Source organism: Erythrolamprus reginae, chromosome 5 (assembly GCF_031021105.1).
Source record: "Erythrolamprus reginae isolate rEryReg1 chromosome 5, rEryReg1.hap1, whole genome shotgun sequence".
NCBI lineage: Eukaryota > Metazoa > Chordata > Lepidosauria > Squamata > Dipsadidae > Erythrolamprus > Erythrolamprus reginae.
In genome coordinates, this window is record NC_091954.1 from 91610586 (window position 1) to 91629927 (window position 19342).

The 19342-nt window shown below is 37.9% G+C and overlaps 1 protein-coding gene across 4 annotated transcripts in view; it reads left to right on the forward strand.

The window, feature by feature from the left end:
• The window catches only part of MME (membrane metalloendopeptidase), a 122597-nt gene that overhangs the window by 60880 nt on the left and 42375 nt on the right, over positions 1 to 19342 (forward strand). For all 4 annotated transcript variants that reach the window (XM_070753477.1, XM_070753474.1, XM_070753473.1 and 1 more), the window contains exons 4-10: positions 7785 to 7946; positions 9718 to 9807; positions 11885 to 11980; positions 12078 to 12196; positions 13455 to 13520; positions 15489 to 15623; positions 18530 to 18631. In XM_070753477.1, coding sequence (XP_070609578.1) covers positions 7785 to 7946; positions 9718 to 9807; positions 11885 to 11980; positions 12078 to 12196; positions 13455 to 13520; positions 15489 to 15623; positions 18530 to 18631 — 770 coding nt within the window. The remainder of the gene's footprint in view (positions 1 to 7784; positions 7947 to 9717; positions 9808 to 11884; positions 11981 to 12077; positions 12197 to 13454; positions 13521 to 15488; positions 15624 to 18529; positions 18632 to 19342) is intronic.

Below are 19342 nucleotides of genomic sequence, written 5' to 3' on the forward strand. Positions count from 1 at the left end.
GTGACAGATTTTATTTTTCTGGATTCCAAGATCACCCCAGATGGGAACTGCAGCCAAGAAATTAAAAGACGCTTGCTCCTGTGGAGGAAAGCTATGGCAAATCTAGACAGCATACTAAAACACTGAGATATCACCCAGCCAACAAAAGTACATATAGTCAAGGCTGCGTTTTCCCCAGTTGCAACGTATGGCTGTGAAAGGAAGGGTGAGCACCAAAGAATTGAGGCCTTTGAACTATAGTGCTGAAGAAGATTCCTGCGAGTCCCTTGGACTGCAGGGTGATCTAACCAGTCAGTCCCAGAGGAAATCAACCATGACTGCTCTTTAGAAGGCCAGATCCTGAAGATGAAACTCAAATACTTTGGCCACCTATTGAGAAGGAAGGAGTTACTGGAGTAGAGCCTAATGCTGGGAAAGATTGAGGGTAAAGGAAGAAGGGGACGGCAAAGAATGAGGTGCTGGGGGGAGTCACTTCAGCAGTAGGCGTGAGCTTAAATGCACCCCAGAGGATGGTAGAGAATACAATACCTGGAGCAATATTGTCCATCAGGTCACAATGAGTTGAACACGACTTCGCAACTGACAACAAAATCTTATGTTTATATAGAGCAATCATGGGCTTTCCCAAATATGCCCATGTTACACCAACACTCCGCAGTCTGCATTGGTTGCTGATCAGTTTCCGGTCACAATTCAAAGTGTTGGTTATGACCTATAAAGCCCTTCATGGCACCGGACCAGATTACCTCAGAGACCACCTTCTGCTGCACGAATCCCAGCGACCAGTTAGGTCCCACAGAGTGGGTCTTCTCCAGGTCTTGTCAACCAAACAATGCCGCTTGGCGGGACCCAGGGGAAGCACCTTCTCTGTGGCGGCCCCGGCCCTCTGGAACCAACTCCCCCCAGAGATTAGAATTGCCCCCACCCTCCTTGCCTTTCAAAAGCTACTTAAAACCCACCTCTGCCGCCAGGCATGGGGGAACTGAGATACACTGAGATATACTCCTCTTTCCCTCTAGGCCTTTACAATTTTATGCATGGTATGTCTGTATGTATGGTTGGTTTTTATATAATGGGTTTTTAACTGTTTTTAGTATTGGATTTTGTTATATGCTGTTTTATTGCTGTTGTTAGCCGCCCCGAGTCTGCGGAGAGGGGCGGCAAACAAATCCAATAAATAAATAAATAAAATAAATATTTACAGTATTTATTTTTAACCCACCTTTATTATTTTTATAAACAACTCAACAGTGAACATGCCTAATTCTTCTTCCTCCTCCTATTTTTCCTACAACAACAACCCTATGAGGTATGTTTGGGAGAGAAAGAGAGAGACCAGTGAAAAAACCACCCAGTCAATTTTCATGCCTAAGACAGAACTAGAGATCACAATTTTCAGGAGTCTGGCATGGTTCTTTAACCACTCTTGATAGATGTATAACAGATTATATTCTCTGGGAAATCATATAATTGAAGAGGGTTTTTTTTTTAACATAAATTAGGTGTTAAATGTCTCCAAGAAATAAATACTGTGCTGAAAAAAATGGATTTTGATAGCTGATGTGACAATAATATCAAGTGTTTGTAATTCTTCTTTTGTATTTTGGGAGATTCAAATTGCTTTTTTTAAAAAATAGTTTAGTTTGCAAATATAGTCATTAAAATTATCAAACCACACAGTGCATTTCTGGGTAAGGATATACAGTGTCTGAACATCTGCTTTGCCAATTGCCATTTGGTTCCCTAGAACAGGTGGCATCCTCCCTTACTCACTGCCTGTTGCAAATGAAACCACAAACTGTTTGCTGGTTTTGATTTTTTTAAAAATACTCCTTTCTTCTCAGAGCTGTCTTAAACCCTTCAGAGCAGAGTTGTCTTCAAACCCTTCAGAACTCTTTCTTCAGCAGTTTTTGGTTCTGATCTTCTGGTAGCCTCAGCTGCAGCTGACTGCAGTATTTCAGATCGTGCAGAATGCGGCCGCGAGAGCCATCGTGGGGCTTCCTAGATTCGCCCACGTTTCTGCATCACTCCGCGGCCTGCACTGGCTGCCGATCGGTTTCCGGTCACAATTCAAAGTGTTGGTAATGACCTTTAAAGCCCTACATGGCATTGGGCCAGAATACATCTGGAACTGCCTTCTAACGCACGAATCCCAGCGGCCGATAAGGTCCCACAGAGTTGGCCTTCTCCAGGTCCCGTCGACCAAACAATGTCGTTTGGCGGGCCCCAGGGGAAGAGCCTTCTCTGTGGCGGCCCCTGCTCTCTGGAACCAGCTCCCCCCAGAGATTAGAACGGCTCCCACCCTCCTTGTCTTTCACAAATTACTTAAGACCCACCTTTGTCGCCAGGCATGGGGGAGTTAAGTTATCCTTTCCCCCTAGGCTACTACAAGTTATGCATGGTATGTTTGTGTGTATGTTTGGGTTTTTTTATAATAAGGGTTTTTTAGTTGTTTTTATTAATTGGATTGTTCATGTTGTTTTATCACTGGTGTTAGCCGCCCCGAGTCTGCGGAGAGGGGCGGCATACAAATCCAATAAATAATAATAATAATAATAATAATAATAATAATAATAATAATAATAATAATAATAATAATAATTTGTCCTCTTGCAAGCCTCGGGGGCTTTGTGTCATTGTGCAATGTAGGCAGTCTCTACATGGTTTTTTATCGTCTTGCCGTTGATCCAGTGATGGCAAATTAAGTCAATGAGACTTTTCTCATCCCTAGAAACTCATGTTCCATTCAAATCTTGCATCTTTCCATGGGAAGCAAAACTTGCCTTCCTCGCATAGATGATACGAGAAGTTAGGGATGAGTGATCAAATCTTGCAATGGCCATAGTCCACATAGCACCAGCCCAGACCTGTTCACAACCCGTTTCAATCCAGACCGGAATTTCTGAAGTTGACCAAAGAAGCAACAGGAAACTGCAGAAGACAGAATCGTCTTAGGCTAGAGTATAGAATTGCTCTAAATCTGTTTCCTTCTAACCGCAGATTTAGGAGATTGCATACCCACAAGCAATTTGATTTAGAATCCTTGAACAATGCTCTAAGTTTGTAGAATAAAATATAAAGGAAAGATTTGTGAATTTCAAGGACAACAGTGCAGTTTCAGAATCAAGGGTCATCTTTGCTTTCAAGTCAATGTTGATTCTTTGTGACCACATAGATAGATTTACTCAGCAGTGGGCTACGAGCCGGAACACTAAATTGTGCTCACCGCTCGAAAGTTCTTGCGGGACCAGTGCGATTTTGCTGCTGTACCTGTGGAGGTAGCAAAATTACATACGGGGCCACAGGTAAAACCTCGCCGAAACACAACTACCTCCACAGGTGTAGCAGCAAAATCGCGCTGGTCCCACAAGAACTTACGAGTCACGACAGCAAGCGCAATTTAGTGTCCCCTCTTGTAGCCCATCGCTGGATTTACTATACAACAATTTATCCATAATCTCAGGTTTTCCAATAATGCATTCCTTGCCATTGTAACTGAGTCTATCGATATTCCTTCTGGTTTCCTTTTCTTCCAACTTTCCCAGCATCAGAGCCTTCTCCAGAAAGCTAGGTGTTCACAATGTCTCAAATAGTATAATCTGAGCTTGATCCTTTATGGCTTGAATAAGAACTCTGGATGCAATGGCCCATTTATTTATTTTCTTGGCTGTCCATAGTATTGTTAGGAATCTTCTCCAACACCAAAATTTGGAAGTGTAGGGAAGAGCTATTCTCCAAAAACAGGGGGGGGCAGGGACAAGACAATAACAATAGCTGATTCAATTTGATTTGCATTTAATTAAAATTAATAAGATTACCCTCTTAATTCATCTACTGTCATTATTTCACTCTGTCGAGTTGCAACTTGATCTTGACTTTGAGAAATTTGGGTGAGGTCCTGTGATAATCAGATCCTTTTTGGAACTTTAATGGCATTTAGATATAAACAAAGTTTACAACTCAGTTTGGAAGAGGCAGTAAATTAGCACCATTATATCTGTTGTGGTGTCATGGAAAAAGAAATTGAACTCAGATTTACTCAGTTAATCAAATCAAGCAATGAGATTTAATCATGAGGATGGTAAAGTCTGAATCTCCCCAAGTATTATTAGACTATAACATTTGGGGAGATTCAGACTCTAACATCCTCGTGATTAAATTTCATTGCTTGCATAATTATTAGACTAAATTACTGTATGTTTAAAGCCAACTGATTGCCTTTCCTTGTGTAAGTCCATTAGAACTGAAAATCTATTTTGCCAAATGCTGACACTAGCTAAAATTGAAGTGGATTGCCCCACTACTTCAGCTTGGAAAGGTTGCATAGCAATGACATCCATTCTGTAATATACTATACTCTATTGGGAAATCAGTGAGTAAAAGGGAATAGATAGACAGATAAGGCTGTCTCTAATCTTGTCATTGCATCATATAGGGACTGCAGTTGCTAAATTCAAGACAACCCATTTGCTTCATCAGATCATATACAACATATCATTACCCTAATTATTGTTTTCAACAAAACATGACTTTAATTTATTTTATTTTATTTTATTAAGTTAATGATTATGAAAATGGTTTTAAAGAAACCAGCAATAGGTCTAAACAAAAAAAAAGCTTCATTGCTTTGATGTAGTAGACTAAGTCACAAAACCCTCATAGTTTACTCTATATTTATTTTTTCATGTTAACTCTGTGGGTGATAATTGCAATGGTAGATGTCAGTGCAAAAATACAGATAACCATTACATGAAAACAAGGAATTAAGCATTCGTGGTATATCTCACTGCTGGGATTTTTGCATCCCAAGTATAGCAACCCTTATACTGAGTACATTAAGTATGCACTGTGTCTTTAACCCTGCCTCTATAATAATTCTCCTCCCTCCTCTTTATCCATAGAAACCCAGTATTAAATACTACTAATGCCTAATTGTTTTATTGATTTAATACAAATGAGAAAAACTTGCACATATGATCAAGATTCACAGACAAGCAAACAGTTTGGGGAGGAGACAGAGAATAATATATAATAATAAAAGCACTGCCATATTTGCTTTTTCATGAGATCATCTCTCTTTAGAATTATATCTCTCATGCCCTTCTAACTTCTTTGCTTTGTTAAATCTATATGTTGCAATGGCAAATTTAGGCAATATGAGGCATTCTCCAATTATGGAGATTCCCTTCATACTTTCATAAGTATACTTTCATTCCTTTCATTATTCTAATCTTTCAGGTCTTTGAAATGTGCAGGGTCCCCAAAATAAATAGAAATGTCCCTTTCTTAACATGTGAAAGAATATGTAGTTAACAGTCAGAAAGTGACAGAGACCATATATTTAGAAGTGGAAGCCTCTCAAATAAATATTTTCTTAAACATGTCATTCTTCTGAGTTGACAATGATCTTGACAATGGTCAAAAATAATTTCATTTTCTTCTATGATCAGTAACAGTGCTCAGCAGCTGACGTCTGTTTTATCTGATCAAAGGTTAATAATTCCTGTTCAATAACCTAAATGTATCCACCCCCATTCTTAATCTGTGTTATGTGAAACTAAGTGCAGTAACCTTTTCTTCCCTGTAACTATGCATTAATTGCTGTTATGTAGAACAAAACTGTTAATTTAGCCTCTAGACAGGATTTTGATCTATTAAGTTGTTTTCCCCCTAAGGAAAACAGGTTGATGAAAGTATTTATGGGGAGCTACAAGTACAAAGAAACTTTGTAGCAGGAATGAAATGCTCCCAGTACTCATGTGCCTGTCTCTTGTCGGAGAACCATCACGAAGGCAGTGTATATGTGATACACTTTTTAAAAAAATACATCAATGAAAGAATATAGTCCTTTGGTATAATTTTAAAGAACACTATCATTCAGAAAGAGTAGCCTCATCTTGACAATTGGAATCTGGAGAACAAAGTTGAATAAATTAAGTTTCCCATTAGGCAAAACAAAGTTGCAATTCAGAAGTGTGAATATTTCTGTAGTAGTTTTATATTGAATTATATCGTCATTTGGTTTTAGGTTATCAAACAAATAACCTGGGGCAGATAATGAATAGGATAGGATGGGGTAGGGTAGGGTAGGGTAGGGAAGGTTAGAGCAGAATAAAACAGAACAGAATATAATTTTTTATCGGCCAAGTGTGATTGGACACACAAAGAATTTGTCTTTGGTGCATATGCTCTCAGTGTACATAAAAAGACAAGATACATTCGTCAAGAATCATAAGGTACAACACTTAAGGATAGTCCAGGTACAAATAAGCAATCAAATCATACAATAAACAATAAATATAAATCATAAGGATACAAGCAATGGATTACAGTCATATAGTCATAAATGGAAGGAGATGGGTGATAGGAACAATGAGAAGATTAATAGTAATAGTAATGCAAACTTAGTGAATAGTTTGTCAGTATTGATTATTTGTTTAGCAGATTGATGCTGTTTGGGAAAAAACTCTCCTTGGGTCTGGTTGTGCTAGTGTGCAGTGCTCTAGAGTGTTGTTTTGAGGGTAGGAGTTTAAACCATTTATGTTCAGGATGTGATAAAACAATAACACTGCTATGCAAAAATGAAACCAAAGGTTAGGAAATAACCAAACAATTAAAACAATACAAAAACACACAATGGCAGAATAAAATGCATGGCTAAATTCACATACTGTAACATATTAAGATGTGCTTTGTTCAAAAATCAATTCTTAACTGTCTTATATACAGTGGCTGTCCATGAGACTTTTGTTCACCTACTGCAATCAAGTGAAAGAAAGAGTTTTCATCTTTCACTTGATTGCAGTAGGTGAAGCCAAATCTCATGGACAGCGATATATCACAGTTAAGAATTGGTTTTGGGGGCTTTTTGCCTATATACTGCAATCTTAAACAAGCAGGTATCAGGAAATGTAGTGTGCTTTCAGGAAGGGGTAGCAGCTGGTGTGCTTTAACATGTCTAGCATTTATAGGGCAATCCTTGGCAAATAAAGATGCAGTATATATACTTGGATCTAAACACAAATAAAATCATGCACATTAATTTTTATGTTCCCTCATATGAAGGGAGTTTTGTTTCAATCAACTCATGTTCTTGAAACAGAATCTTCCACTGAACCCAAAAAATTTAATTTAGTGTGAAATTCAGATGTTATTTATGGCAGTTTACAATTCTGTACTTGGATAAGTTCTATTAGTTGCAATAATACTGACACCCAACAAATGATTACTTCAGCTTCAATCGCAACACCACAAGAGCACGCAACAGATTCAAACTCATTACCTGACTCAGTAGTGTCAACCCCTAACCCCCAACATTTTTCCCTTAGACTAGCCACGATTGACCTCTCCAGGTTCCTTAGAGGTCAGTAAGGGGCGTGCATAAGTGCACCAGTGTGCCTTCCGTCCCCTGTCCAATTGTCTCTCCTTATCTCATTTATCTTGTCTTCCTTTCAAATATGTTCACCTATACTTTTATATCTTTTCTTCTATTCTTTTCTTTATTTATATTATTACATATCTATTCTCTTCAATGTGTATTATGTATTGGACAAAATAAATAAAATAAATAAACTGTGCTGTTGTATAATGGAATTCCATGTATGTGTCTTCAAAAGTAATTAATATTCAGTTAATACAGCTTGGCTTAATTCAAACACTTGAATTAACTCTCATTACAAAACTAAATATTAATGTTACTGTTTTATAACAATACAGATAGACTATTTTTTTAAAAAAATTATATTACCCTTAATATGTCGTTATTTATTTTTGTTTTATGACAGCTGCCCGAATCATTGAGAACATGGATACAACAGCAAAACCTTGTGATAATTTTTACCAGTATGCTTGTGGAGGATGGTTAAAAAAGCACATTATACCTGAGACAAGTTCCCGTTATAGTAATTTTGATATTCTAAGAGATGAACTAGAAGTTGTTTTGAAAGGTCAGTAGTACAAATGAGTCACTCCAAATTTTGGATCATTTTGCTTTTTGTTGTCTTTTCTAATATACATTGCAATTTTGTGACAGAAGAGATATAGCAAGTAGGATGATTGGCTGCATAGCTAGAGGTAAAACAAGCAGGAAGAGGGAGATTATGATCCCGCTATATAGAGTGCTGGTGAGACCACATTTGGAATACTGTGTTCAGTTCTGGAGACCTCACCTACAAAAAGATATTGACAAAATTGAACGGGTCCAAAAACGGGCTACAAGAATGGTGGAAGGTCTTAAGCATAAAACATATCAGGAAAGGCTTAATGAACTCAATCTGTATAGTATGGAGGACAGAAGGAAAAGGGGGACATGATCGAAACATTTAAATATGTTAAAGGGTTAAATAAGGTCCAGGAGGGAAGTGTTTTTAATAGGAAAGTGAACACAAGAACAAGGGGACACAATCTGAAGTTAGTTGGGGGAAAGATCAAAAGCAACATGAGAAAATATTATTTTACTGAAAGAGTAGTAGATCCTTGGAACAAACTTCCAGCAGACATGGTAGATAAATCCACAGTAACTGAATTTAAACATGCCTGGGATAAACATATATCCATCCTAAGATAAAATACAGGAAATAGTATAAGGGCAGACTAGATGGACCATGGGGTCTTTTTCTGCCGTCAGTCTTCTATGTTTCTATGTTAATATATTCTGGTTTATCTAAAACCAATCTCAAAGATTTGCTAAGTTACATGCAAGTCTGTAAAGTCATACTTTTTTTTTTTTACCAAGAGTAAACAAAAATGAGTAGATAATACATAATAGCAGGTCCCAACAATGTGGGACTGAAAAAGCCACAATCAAAAAGAATATCCCCAGCTAAAATCCACACCAACAACAGTATCAACAGTAAACGTATCTGAGTGATCTTGGTCTCATTTAACGGAACAGACTCTGCATTGCATTCTGGCCCTTGAATCCTCTTACTCAATAATCCCAAAGGGACGGACAGTTATCCTAAAAATGAGAAATAAGATAGTTAACTTAACAAGTTGAATATACTGCTCAAAAACTTGATAGTCTAAACTGATGCAGATAAATAAGAACCATAGAAAAACTATCAGGTGTCAAATTTGATGAGAATCAGAAAAATATTTTGGGAACAGAGACCCCATAAAAACATCGACAGAAACAGCATTACATTAATAGTTGAATATTTACAGAGGGGCAATGCAAATATCCAAAACGGAAGAGAATCTGAGGCAAAAGTAATGTTTATTTCTACGTTCTGCTGAGTTTGCACTGATCAGGTTGAAAGATACAGTATAAAGTGTTCTGTTCTTGTTTTTGCTTCCTTAATTTTCCTTCCTAATAAGGCCTATAAGAAGGGAAATTCACTGGTGCTTCTAGGAAGGAAGGATCACTAGATCCTTCTTCCACCTGCTTGGAAAAGCACCTTTTAAATTTACACACCCACACACACCCACACACACCCGTAGTAAAAGACAATATGCTAACAGAAACCTGCTGCAATTCACAGGGGAATTTTAGTGAGGGTTCTTCCTCTCTTGAAATAAGCTTCTTCCTTCACCATGGAAATTTAGTTCATCATTCTGCTAGAAACAATAAGTTTGGACTATAAAGCTTTGAATTCTGCTCTCATTTGGTTTTTTTAAAGACTAAAATGAGTGAAATGGGTATCAATATGTATGCTTCTGCATGCCTGTAGAACACAACCTACATTGGTAATATATATATACCTTTATCATTTTCAGAAGTTCTTGACAAGCCAGATGATAAAAATAATAAAGATATAGAAGCAGTTGCGAAAGCAAAAACGCTATACAGATCTTGTAAAAATGAAAGTAAGTTGCTTGCTAAATTACCACATTTAAGAGTAATGACTACAAACTTGTTCTGGTTGGTTGGTTGGTTGATTGATTGATTGATTGATTGATTGATTGATTGATTGATTGATTGGATACCTATCTTATCTCAAAGTAACTTTGGGCAGTTTACTAATACTACTTTTTAGTTGCATTCTTGTAATTGCTGTCAACTCGCAAAGTTTTCATGTCCTGCTCCCAAGTTGCCATAGGCCAGGGGGTGGGGAATCACACCTCACAGCTGCATTGAGGAATTCACACTTCAGTCAAAACACAACCTAGTTGGCCAAAGTCAAGGCCAGCTCCAAGGAGACCCACACCGAGAGAGTAAATTCTACGACCTGTGAAATTGCTTCAATGGGGAATGTGATTGACCTTGTGGGAGAGGGGGCAGAGGCAAGGCATGAACCGAATGAAGTTAGAGCTGGCTTCACTTAGTCCGTTCCAACATGGCGCTCCTAATGAACAACTGGATTTTTCTTAAAACTTTGTTTGAGGCATCTGCTTTTGCTAGGGCATTAGTCAGAATCCTGACAACTGCTTTATAGGCACCATAGTATGCTTTGCATATTTAAATTCTAGAATTCTAGAATGACATCATGTGACATCATATTATGTAAGTTGTTTCATTTCTGTGATGACATCATAACACGTGTATCATTGTTGTGACTTGTCACTTACAAATTTATTAAATCATATTCTCACTGGTGGGCTGCATCCGTAACAGCTAATTGTGCACAGCTCTGCAGCTCTGCAGCGCAAGTGCCAGATCGAGCACAATTTTGGTAGCAAAATCTTGCACAGGGATACGCATGAGGGCATATTTCGGAGAGGCTTTCTGCTTTGAATGTGGGGAAAGAAAAAAACTCAAGAAACACACCCACATGCACGTCCCTGTGTTAGATTCTGCACAGGTGCGGGAATCAAAATTGCACTCAATGCTACACTCGCTCTCCAGAGCCACGGAGCTATGCACAATTAGCTGTTCCGGCAGCAGCCCACCACTGCATATTCTATGAAGACATCAAAGGTTCAAGTTACTTCCATCTATTTGTATGTTCTCCACCTTTTCTCATGAGATATGGTTCTGCAGAAAATGCAGGACCATTACCATACATCATTGTGTTGGGAAATGCAGGACCTTTACCATACATCATGGTGATAATTGAGTGGTTTAAGAATTGACCCGGAAGCAGAATAAAGAAGCTGAGACTGTGTATGGGTTAAATATAGGGTCACTTTATTAAATTAGCATAAATTTAAATAACGTAACTTTAAATACGTAAATTTAAATATTTAAATTCAACTATAAACAAAGGACCTGCAGAGGCTAAAGACTAATGGGGCGGAAATTCCTGCCAGAACCTTCCTGGGCAACATTGGGCAAAACTCCTTGCTGAACCAGGTGAAGTGTGTGGGAGGAGCTCACCTTCCAATCCCCGAGGGAAATTGGATCCGGTGAGTCCCATGGGCATCCTCTCTCCAGTCCCCAAAGTTGTAAGAACCTATAGTTCATAGAGAGAGGTGGTCCATCATCCTTTTAAAAGATGCCCAAAGGAGCATACGCAGTCACTCCTACTGCTCATTTCTGCCCCTAACCTGCCAACCCCAGTGACCATAGGGAAGCCTAATTACAATATCTATATGGCGCTGCACCCCCTAACCATTCCATTCGTACCGTCAGTGTGGAATAGGTGAAAAAATGGCCACCTCTATAAGGGAAGCCGCAAAAAATTCCTATTCGGCCCCGAAGCGACCTCCTTCGGACACACTGTTGATAGCGCAGGCGGGTGTTCGCTTCGGGACTCTGATAAAGCAAGGAGGAGGTCCTGTTCGGACCGGCCCTAAATAGGGCAATCCAGGACCTCCCCCCCCCGGCCCTGCAAGCAGTGCACCACCTTGGTGCGCTGCCAAAAGCCGAACTTCCAGTTTCACTGGAAACCGGAAGTTCGGAGCTCCACGGAGCTCAAGGAAGTGTCCCCCAGCTCCGGGGGCAATTTCAGCCGGCGGCATTTCTGTACTTGTAATTAATGGAATTCATATTTATTTTCACCAGCTGCCATTAACAGCAAAAAAGGGAAACCACTAATTGATCTAATGAAGACAATTTCAGAATGGCCTATAGCTGCAGACAACTGGGACCTGAATCATGGTAGGTGAACTCAAGTTATTTGTTCATAAATAATTTTAAAATGGGAAAGGATTAAGTTATTTTTATCCAACACTGACTATACGTTTTACTACTTTAGGCCCCAAATGGAGTGCAGAGAATTCTATTGCAGAGTTAAATTTTCAATTTGGAAGAAAAGTCATTGTTAACATGTTTGTTGGCACTGATGATAAAAACTCCTCACAACATATACTTCATGTAAGTTTGTTGTTCTTAGAAATGTTTTTAAGTTTAAGGGTTTTTCTCTTTTTGTTTTTATTTTAGTCCTATTAACTGGATTTTTTAGATATATTTGCTATGCTCTTTTGTTATGTCGTGAGCCGCCCCGAGTCCTCGGAGAGGGGCGGCATACAAATCCAATAAATAAAATAAATAAATGTTTAAAAACGCATTCTGGCTGGTATGGTTAGAGAAACTAGGGATTTTAAACTGTCTATCCATAAAGATTTGTGTTGATTCATATAAATAATACATCATCCTGCTGTAGAATCTTCAATATGGCTCACAAAGATGGAACAGAATGCACATGTAAATCCCATTTCATTTCCATTAAAAATGTTTTGCTAAACATGTCCTATACAGTCAGGATTCATTTACTTTGATAATTGAATTTAAATCATCCTGCCACAAATTGTTTGATTGTATATGCTTAGGAAAAGTAATTAGCTTTTCTAATTTTTAATAGAATCTGCCTGATTAACCTACCCATCGATTTTGTGATCTTCAGTTATGGAATCTCCATTAAAATTGATATTATTGTAACAGACTAATAATTACTATGTGTGCAGGGTTAGGAATGCAGTCAATAAAGAACTGTGGCCTTTGCAAGTACTCGGTAGAAGCCAAGGGATAAGCTATTTGCCCTATATTTATTTTTCCCTTTTTTTTAGTTCTATATAAGTTTCTTTCCTCCCATAAGAGAGCAATTGAAATAATGCTACGTCTTCCAACTGCTAATTAAACTATTACTACTCAATCTGTAGTCATACCCCTAACTTCACATCCTGAAATTCTACTTTGATTGTGTCTTGTGACATTTGCTATTAAGAATACTGTACCCCCATTTGTCCTTTGTCACTCTTGAGTAGTAATGGCTTTTTTCTACTTCCACAGATGTTTAGAAATTGAACATCTATTTTCTTTGTTATGAAGCATTGCAGGGTGAAATTTTTGTATCTCCTCTCCCTTCCTCCTCTCTTAGTCTCCATCTCATCTCCTCTCATCTCCCCTCCCCTCCTCTTCTATCTCCTCTCCTCCTTCCTCATTTTCTCTTCAAAATTTTCTCTTCAAAATTTTAGCCTTAGATCCTTATACTTAAAAAATCTCATTTTAGAGACACTTTGAAAAAAAAAATGCTTAGAAAAAAGTAAACATACTGCTTGCAATCTTCTATCTGCAGACAAATTGTGGTTTGTTTTTTTTTGTGGCCTGATTATTTTTAAACTTGGTTTTGTAGGTTGATCAACCTAGGCTTGGACTTCCTTCCCGTGATTACTATGAATGCACTGGACTATACGAAGAGGTATATTATTTAGAAATAAGCAAAAGTTTCCCACAAAAAGTTAGACTTTCCACCAGCCTAATTGCTGACAAATTTGGCAGCCTCACTGAGAAGCGTCTTCATTAAATGCTAATAAAATGACAAAATAAGAGTATCTAGACATATGCAAACTATTTATAATAACAAATCTATTTGCTAAATATTTTATCGTCTAATTACATTTGAAAGATATAATGCTGTTTTACTACTCTACAAAAATTGTCCGGCATATCCCAAATGTGTTCAGTTTTTGCATGTGTATATTTCATACAACATGGGGCGTGACGGCTCAGTGGTTACAGACACTGAGCTTGTCAGTTTCCTCCACTTCCTGCCCACCTAGAAATTTGAAACCATGCAAATGCAAGTAGAGCAATATGTAGAACGTCAGTGGAAAGGTAGCAGCATTCTGTGTGCCATTGGTGTGTAGCCATGCTGGACACACATGATTATGGAAAATGTTTTTGGACAGTGCTGGCTCTCTTGGTCGAGAAACAGAGAAAGTATTGTGTCTTAACTGGACAAAACTAGGCAAGGAAATCTTTACCATTTACCTTAATTGTGGGTAAAGGAAGAATCTATGCCACTTTTCTGTTTAACATTTTTTTTATTGAATTATAAGGTAAAATAAGATACAAAATATGAACGTAAATAGGAAAGCAGTGGGGAGGAAGTGAAGGGGGAAAAGTGAGGAAGGATTAGGAAAAGAAAAAGAAGTATGCAGAAGATGCCCAAAAAGTCAGCACAGTTCTAGGCTGCATTAATAGAGGAAAAGAATTAAGATCAAGTGAAGTGTTAATACCATTTTATAAGGCCTTAGTAAGGCTCTACTTGGAATACTGCATTCAGTTTTGGTTGCCACATTGTAAAAAGGATGTTGCGACTCTAGAAAGAATGCAGAGAAGAGCAACAAAAATGATTAGGGGACTGGAAGCTAAAACATATGAAGAACGGTTGCAGGAACTTGGTATGTACAATTTAATGAAAAGACATGATAGCAGTGTTCCAATATCACAGGGGCTACCACAAAGAAGAGGGAGTCAACCTATTCTCCAAAGCACCTGTGGGTAGAACAAAAAGCAATGGGTGGAAACGAAACAAGGAGACAAGCAATTTAGAACTAAGGAGAAATTTCCTGACAGTTAGAACAATGAATCAGTAGAAGAGTTTGCCGCCAGAAATTGTGAATTAAAAATTTCTTTTAAATTATAAGTTAATGTAAATTCATGTCACTTTTCAAACAAAGCAAAGAAATCCCACATAAATGTCTATTGAAAGATTTATGCATTGCAGACTGAGTGCAGGTAAGCGTTCCAAGTAGAATATGCATTTTGTATACCATTCTATACCTTTAAAGCTGATTTTTGATGGTGGTTTTCATGCCTTGCCTGATGACAGATTGATATACCCTTCCTAATTCTGTGCACAGATGATGATTGGGTGAAACAATCCTAACATCAATATAAATTTCTTACAAAAAAGGCAATATTAATGAAGAAAACAGTCAGGTGTTTAAGTTGACCCCGATATGGATTGTGAGTATACAAATTCCAGCATGCCAAGGAGAAAAGCTACGGTAATTAACAAGAGGCAAAGTACTTATGGAAGAGCTTCTTTCAAAAATTTAGAAGATTGATTAAAATGAACAATTGTCTCTATAATTAGTGCCTTATCCAACTCATGACTTAATGCAATAGTGTAGAAACTACTAGGACTAGTTAGTACTTCCACAGTACAAATTATAAGATTAAATAGACACTATAAATCTAAAATAATACTCATAATAAAATCTTTATGCAGTGCTATGGCTGACGTTCATGAAAGGTATACACTAATTTTTCACAATACAATAGTATAAAATTATTTTTACTGTTCTTTTTATTAACATTGTAATGATTTGTATACAAGTTAATCATAGCATTAAAGCAAAACATTCTTTTTTTTCCCCAGGCCTGTTCAGCCTACGTTAGTTTCATTATTTCTGTAGCTAAGTTAATTCGCCAAGAAAGAAACCTCCCCATCAATGATACTGAAATTTCTTTAGAAGCAGAAAAGATAATGGCTCTTGAGAAAGAACTTGCAAATGTAAGTTAACTCTCCTACTTTATATACAGAATGTTTTGGAAGAACAAAGATATATGGCTTCTACCTCTTTACCTCATTTCCCAAATTATACTATTAAATCTTTCAGCTGTGGCGAGGGGGGCATTTGCCCAGGTTCGCCTGGTGCACCAGTTGCGGGCCTATCTGGATCGGGAGTCACTGCTCACAGTCACTCATGCCCTCATCACCTCGAGGCTCGACTACTGTAATGCTCTCTATATGGGGCTACCTTTGAAAAGTGTTCGGAAACTTCAGATCGTGCAGAATGCAGCTGCAAGAGCTAACATGGGCTTCCCTAAATATGCCCATGTCACACCAACACTCCGCAGTCTGCATTGGTTGCCGATCAGTTTCCGGTCACAATTCAAAGTGTTGGTTATGACCTATAAAGCCCTTCATGGCACCGGGCCAGATTATCTCAGGGACCACCTTCTGCCGCACGAATCCCAGCGACCAGTTAGGTCCCACAGAGTTGGCCTTCTCTGGGTCCCGTCAACTAAACAATGTCGTTTGGTGGGGCCCAGGGGAAGAGCCTTCTCTGAGGTGGCCCCAGCCCTCTGGAACCAACTCCCCCCAGAGATTAGAATAGCCCCCACCCTCCTTGCCTTTCGTAAGTCCTCAAAACCCACCTCTGCTGTCAGGCATGGGGGAACTAAGATATTCTTTCCCCCTAGGCTTCTAAAATTTATGCATGGTATCTTTGTATGTATGATTGGTTTTATAACAAGGGTTTTTAGCTGTTTTAGTATTGGATTTTCACATTCTGTTTTTATCACTGTTGTTAGCCCCCCCGAGTCCATGGAAAGGGGCGGCATACAAATCCAATAAATAAAAAATAATAATAAATAAAAAATATTTTAGGGAGAAATTAGAGACAAATGTATAAATAAAAGAAATATTTCTATATAATTCTGTTTGGGGGATGCGATGCTCCAGGAAATACAAAAATATTCCATTTTAATTCTAAACCATGTTGATCTGATTATTCTCATGATGGTGTGGTCCAGAAAAGACTTCCAGAACAGGAAGTCCTTCATAGTATTTCAGATATGGATAGTATTTCAGATACAATATGGAATACAATGGCCATAAAGTGGCTGGATTAGAATGGAAAATATTCACAGATAATTAATTCCTTGTTCTAGTTCTATTTCTACTTCTGTTTTGACATTATTGCATCACACGATAATCCTTCAATACTTATTAGTGGTATGTGTGTGTGTGTGTGTATATATATATATATATATATATATATATATATATATATATATATATATGTCAAATGTTTATTTAGCTGGAATTTTAAAATTAAGGGAGACTAGGATGGTCCCATTTTGGCCTTGTTCTGGCCTCATCAGCTAGCCACACCCTTCCTGAAATATACCAGGGTGATCCGACATAAAAAAAATTATATATATATATATATATATATATATATATATATATATATATATATATATAAATACTACTATAAGAGTAATAATAAAAATATGTTTCACAGCTCATGTACTCAAGGTACAGTTGCTCCAGTAAAGAGAAAAGGCAATATTTTATATTTATGATTCTAGAAATACACAAAAATACACTCTTTACATGGGGCTACCTTTGAAGAGTGTTCATAAACTTCAGATTGTGTAGAATGCGGCCGTGAGAGCAATCGTGGGGCTTCCTAGATCCGCCCACGTCTTGTCAACACTGCGTGACCTGCATTGGCTGCTAATTAGTTTCCAGTCAAAATTCAAAGTGTTGGTAATGACCTATAAAGCCCTACATAGCATCGGGCCAGAATACCTTCGGGACCATCTTCTGCCGCCCGAATCCCAGCGGCTAATAAGGTCCCACAGAGTTGGCCTTCTCTGGGTCCTGTCGACTAAACAATGTCGTCTGGCAGGCCCCAGGGGAAGAGCCTTCTCTGTGGCAGCCCCGGCCCTCTGGAATCAACTTCCCCCGGAAATTAGAACTGCCCCCACCCTCCTTGCCATTTGTAAGTTATTGAAGACCCACCTATGTCACCTGGTATGGGTTAATTGAGAGATCCCCATGCTATTATGGTTTATGAATGGTATGAATGAGTTGTATGGTTTTTTAATGATATTGGTTTTAGATGTTTTTTAAATATTGGATTTGTATATTGTTTATTACTGTTGTGAGCCGCTCTGAGTCTTCGGAGAGGGGTGGCATACAAATCTTATAAATTATTATTATTATTATTATTATTATTATTATTATTATTATTATTATTATTATAAAATACTGAGTATTCAATACATCTATATGCAGTATTATATTGCCACATTCTCTCAATGGTAACATTTTGGATTTAAAATTTGTAATATTTTGAGCAAACATATTGAAATCAATGGGATTTAGGTTAGGCATCTAGGTTAGACAGTAGGTTAGACTTGTTAAAGTCATGTTGATCTCAGTGAGTTTATTCTAAGAATCTCTGACAGAGTGACCTGAACCTACAAATCAGGGCTATATGATTTATCAAATGACAGTCTAGTCAGTAGCAACTCTACTTACTCCTTGTTCTCATGCTAAGAAGAACCTTTGTCCTGCCCAGGATCTATTCTGTTACATTCTTTTGAATCTGAGTGTTCTGAGGATGAGACTTTTATGTTCTTGGAAAGTTGCATAGCATAATCCCCACCTTCAGCAAGAGGATAGAGAAGGCGTCTGTGTTTCCTAGTATATTGTCCTGCGGACGATAACTTCATACTTTCTTCTACCTTTATATACTAACAATTATGCCTTAATCTCTTTGATTTGAAGATTTGCTTTGCCTTCTGTATTAAGTTTTGTATCTGTTTTTGTTTTTGGTTTTTCTGCTGTTCTTTCCTCAAAGCCACTCATTTTTATAGTATAAATTTGTTTGGTTTTTTTAGATCACAACCAAAGATGAAGACAGAAGTGATCCACTTTTGTTATATTACAAAATAAAGCTGAGCGATCTCCAAACAAATTTCTCCTTGGAAATCAATAAACAGGTACAATATTGCAAACCGCTTCTGCCATTGACTAGCAATATAACCAGCAGTGGGCTGCTGCCCAGACGGTGGGGGCACAGTGGGGTAGTGAAAATGGAGCTCCACCCCAGAGCCCCCAATTTGCACTGAAATATGTTGAAAGAAAATACAGGGCGTTCTGCATAAGCCACACCCACAGTGTGGTAGTAAAAAAAACCCCCCTTTTTAAAGTTTAAGATGAAGCTTTTGAACTAAAAATGCTAAGCTAAATATATCAGCCTGCTGTGTATCTAACTGATAGCAGGGAAAGAAAGCAAATACTCTAATAAACTGGTTGCATGACCTAATCCTGGCAATTAACAATCACATGAAATAGTTATTTGGTGGTAAAGATTATAATGTGACTAAATGGGTTCCTGTCAATGTTCCTGTCAAATCCTATTAAAATAGTGCCTTGTTTTTTTTGTTCTAAAGAATACCATCATTTCAGTCACTGCTTTGTTTATTCCAACCAGGATATTTTCATAAATTTTCACGGGTACAGCTATGTAGGTCTTGGCATGTTTGGGTTTCTTCCTGTGTAAGTTTCAGAGATTCCTGGTGATGTTTTGACGAGGTCCTACTCGTCATCTTCAGGCTTAAAGCCGAAAGCACCAGCCTGAAAGTGATGAGTGGGACTTCGTCGAAATGTCACCCGGAAGCTCTGAAATTTACATGGGAAGAAACCTAAAT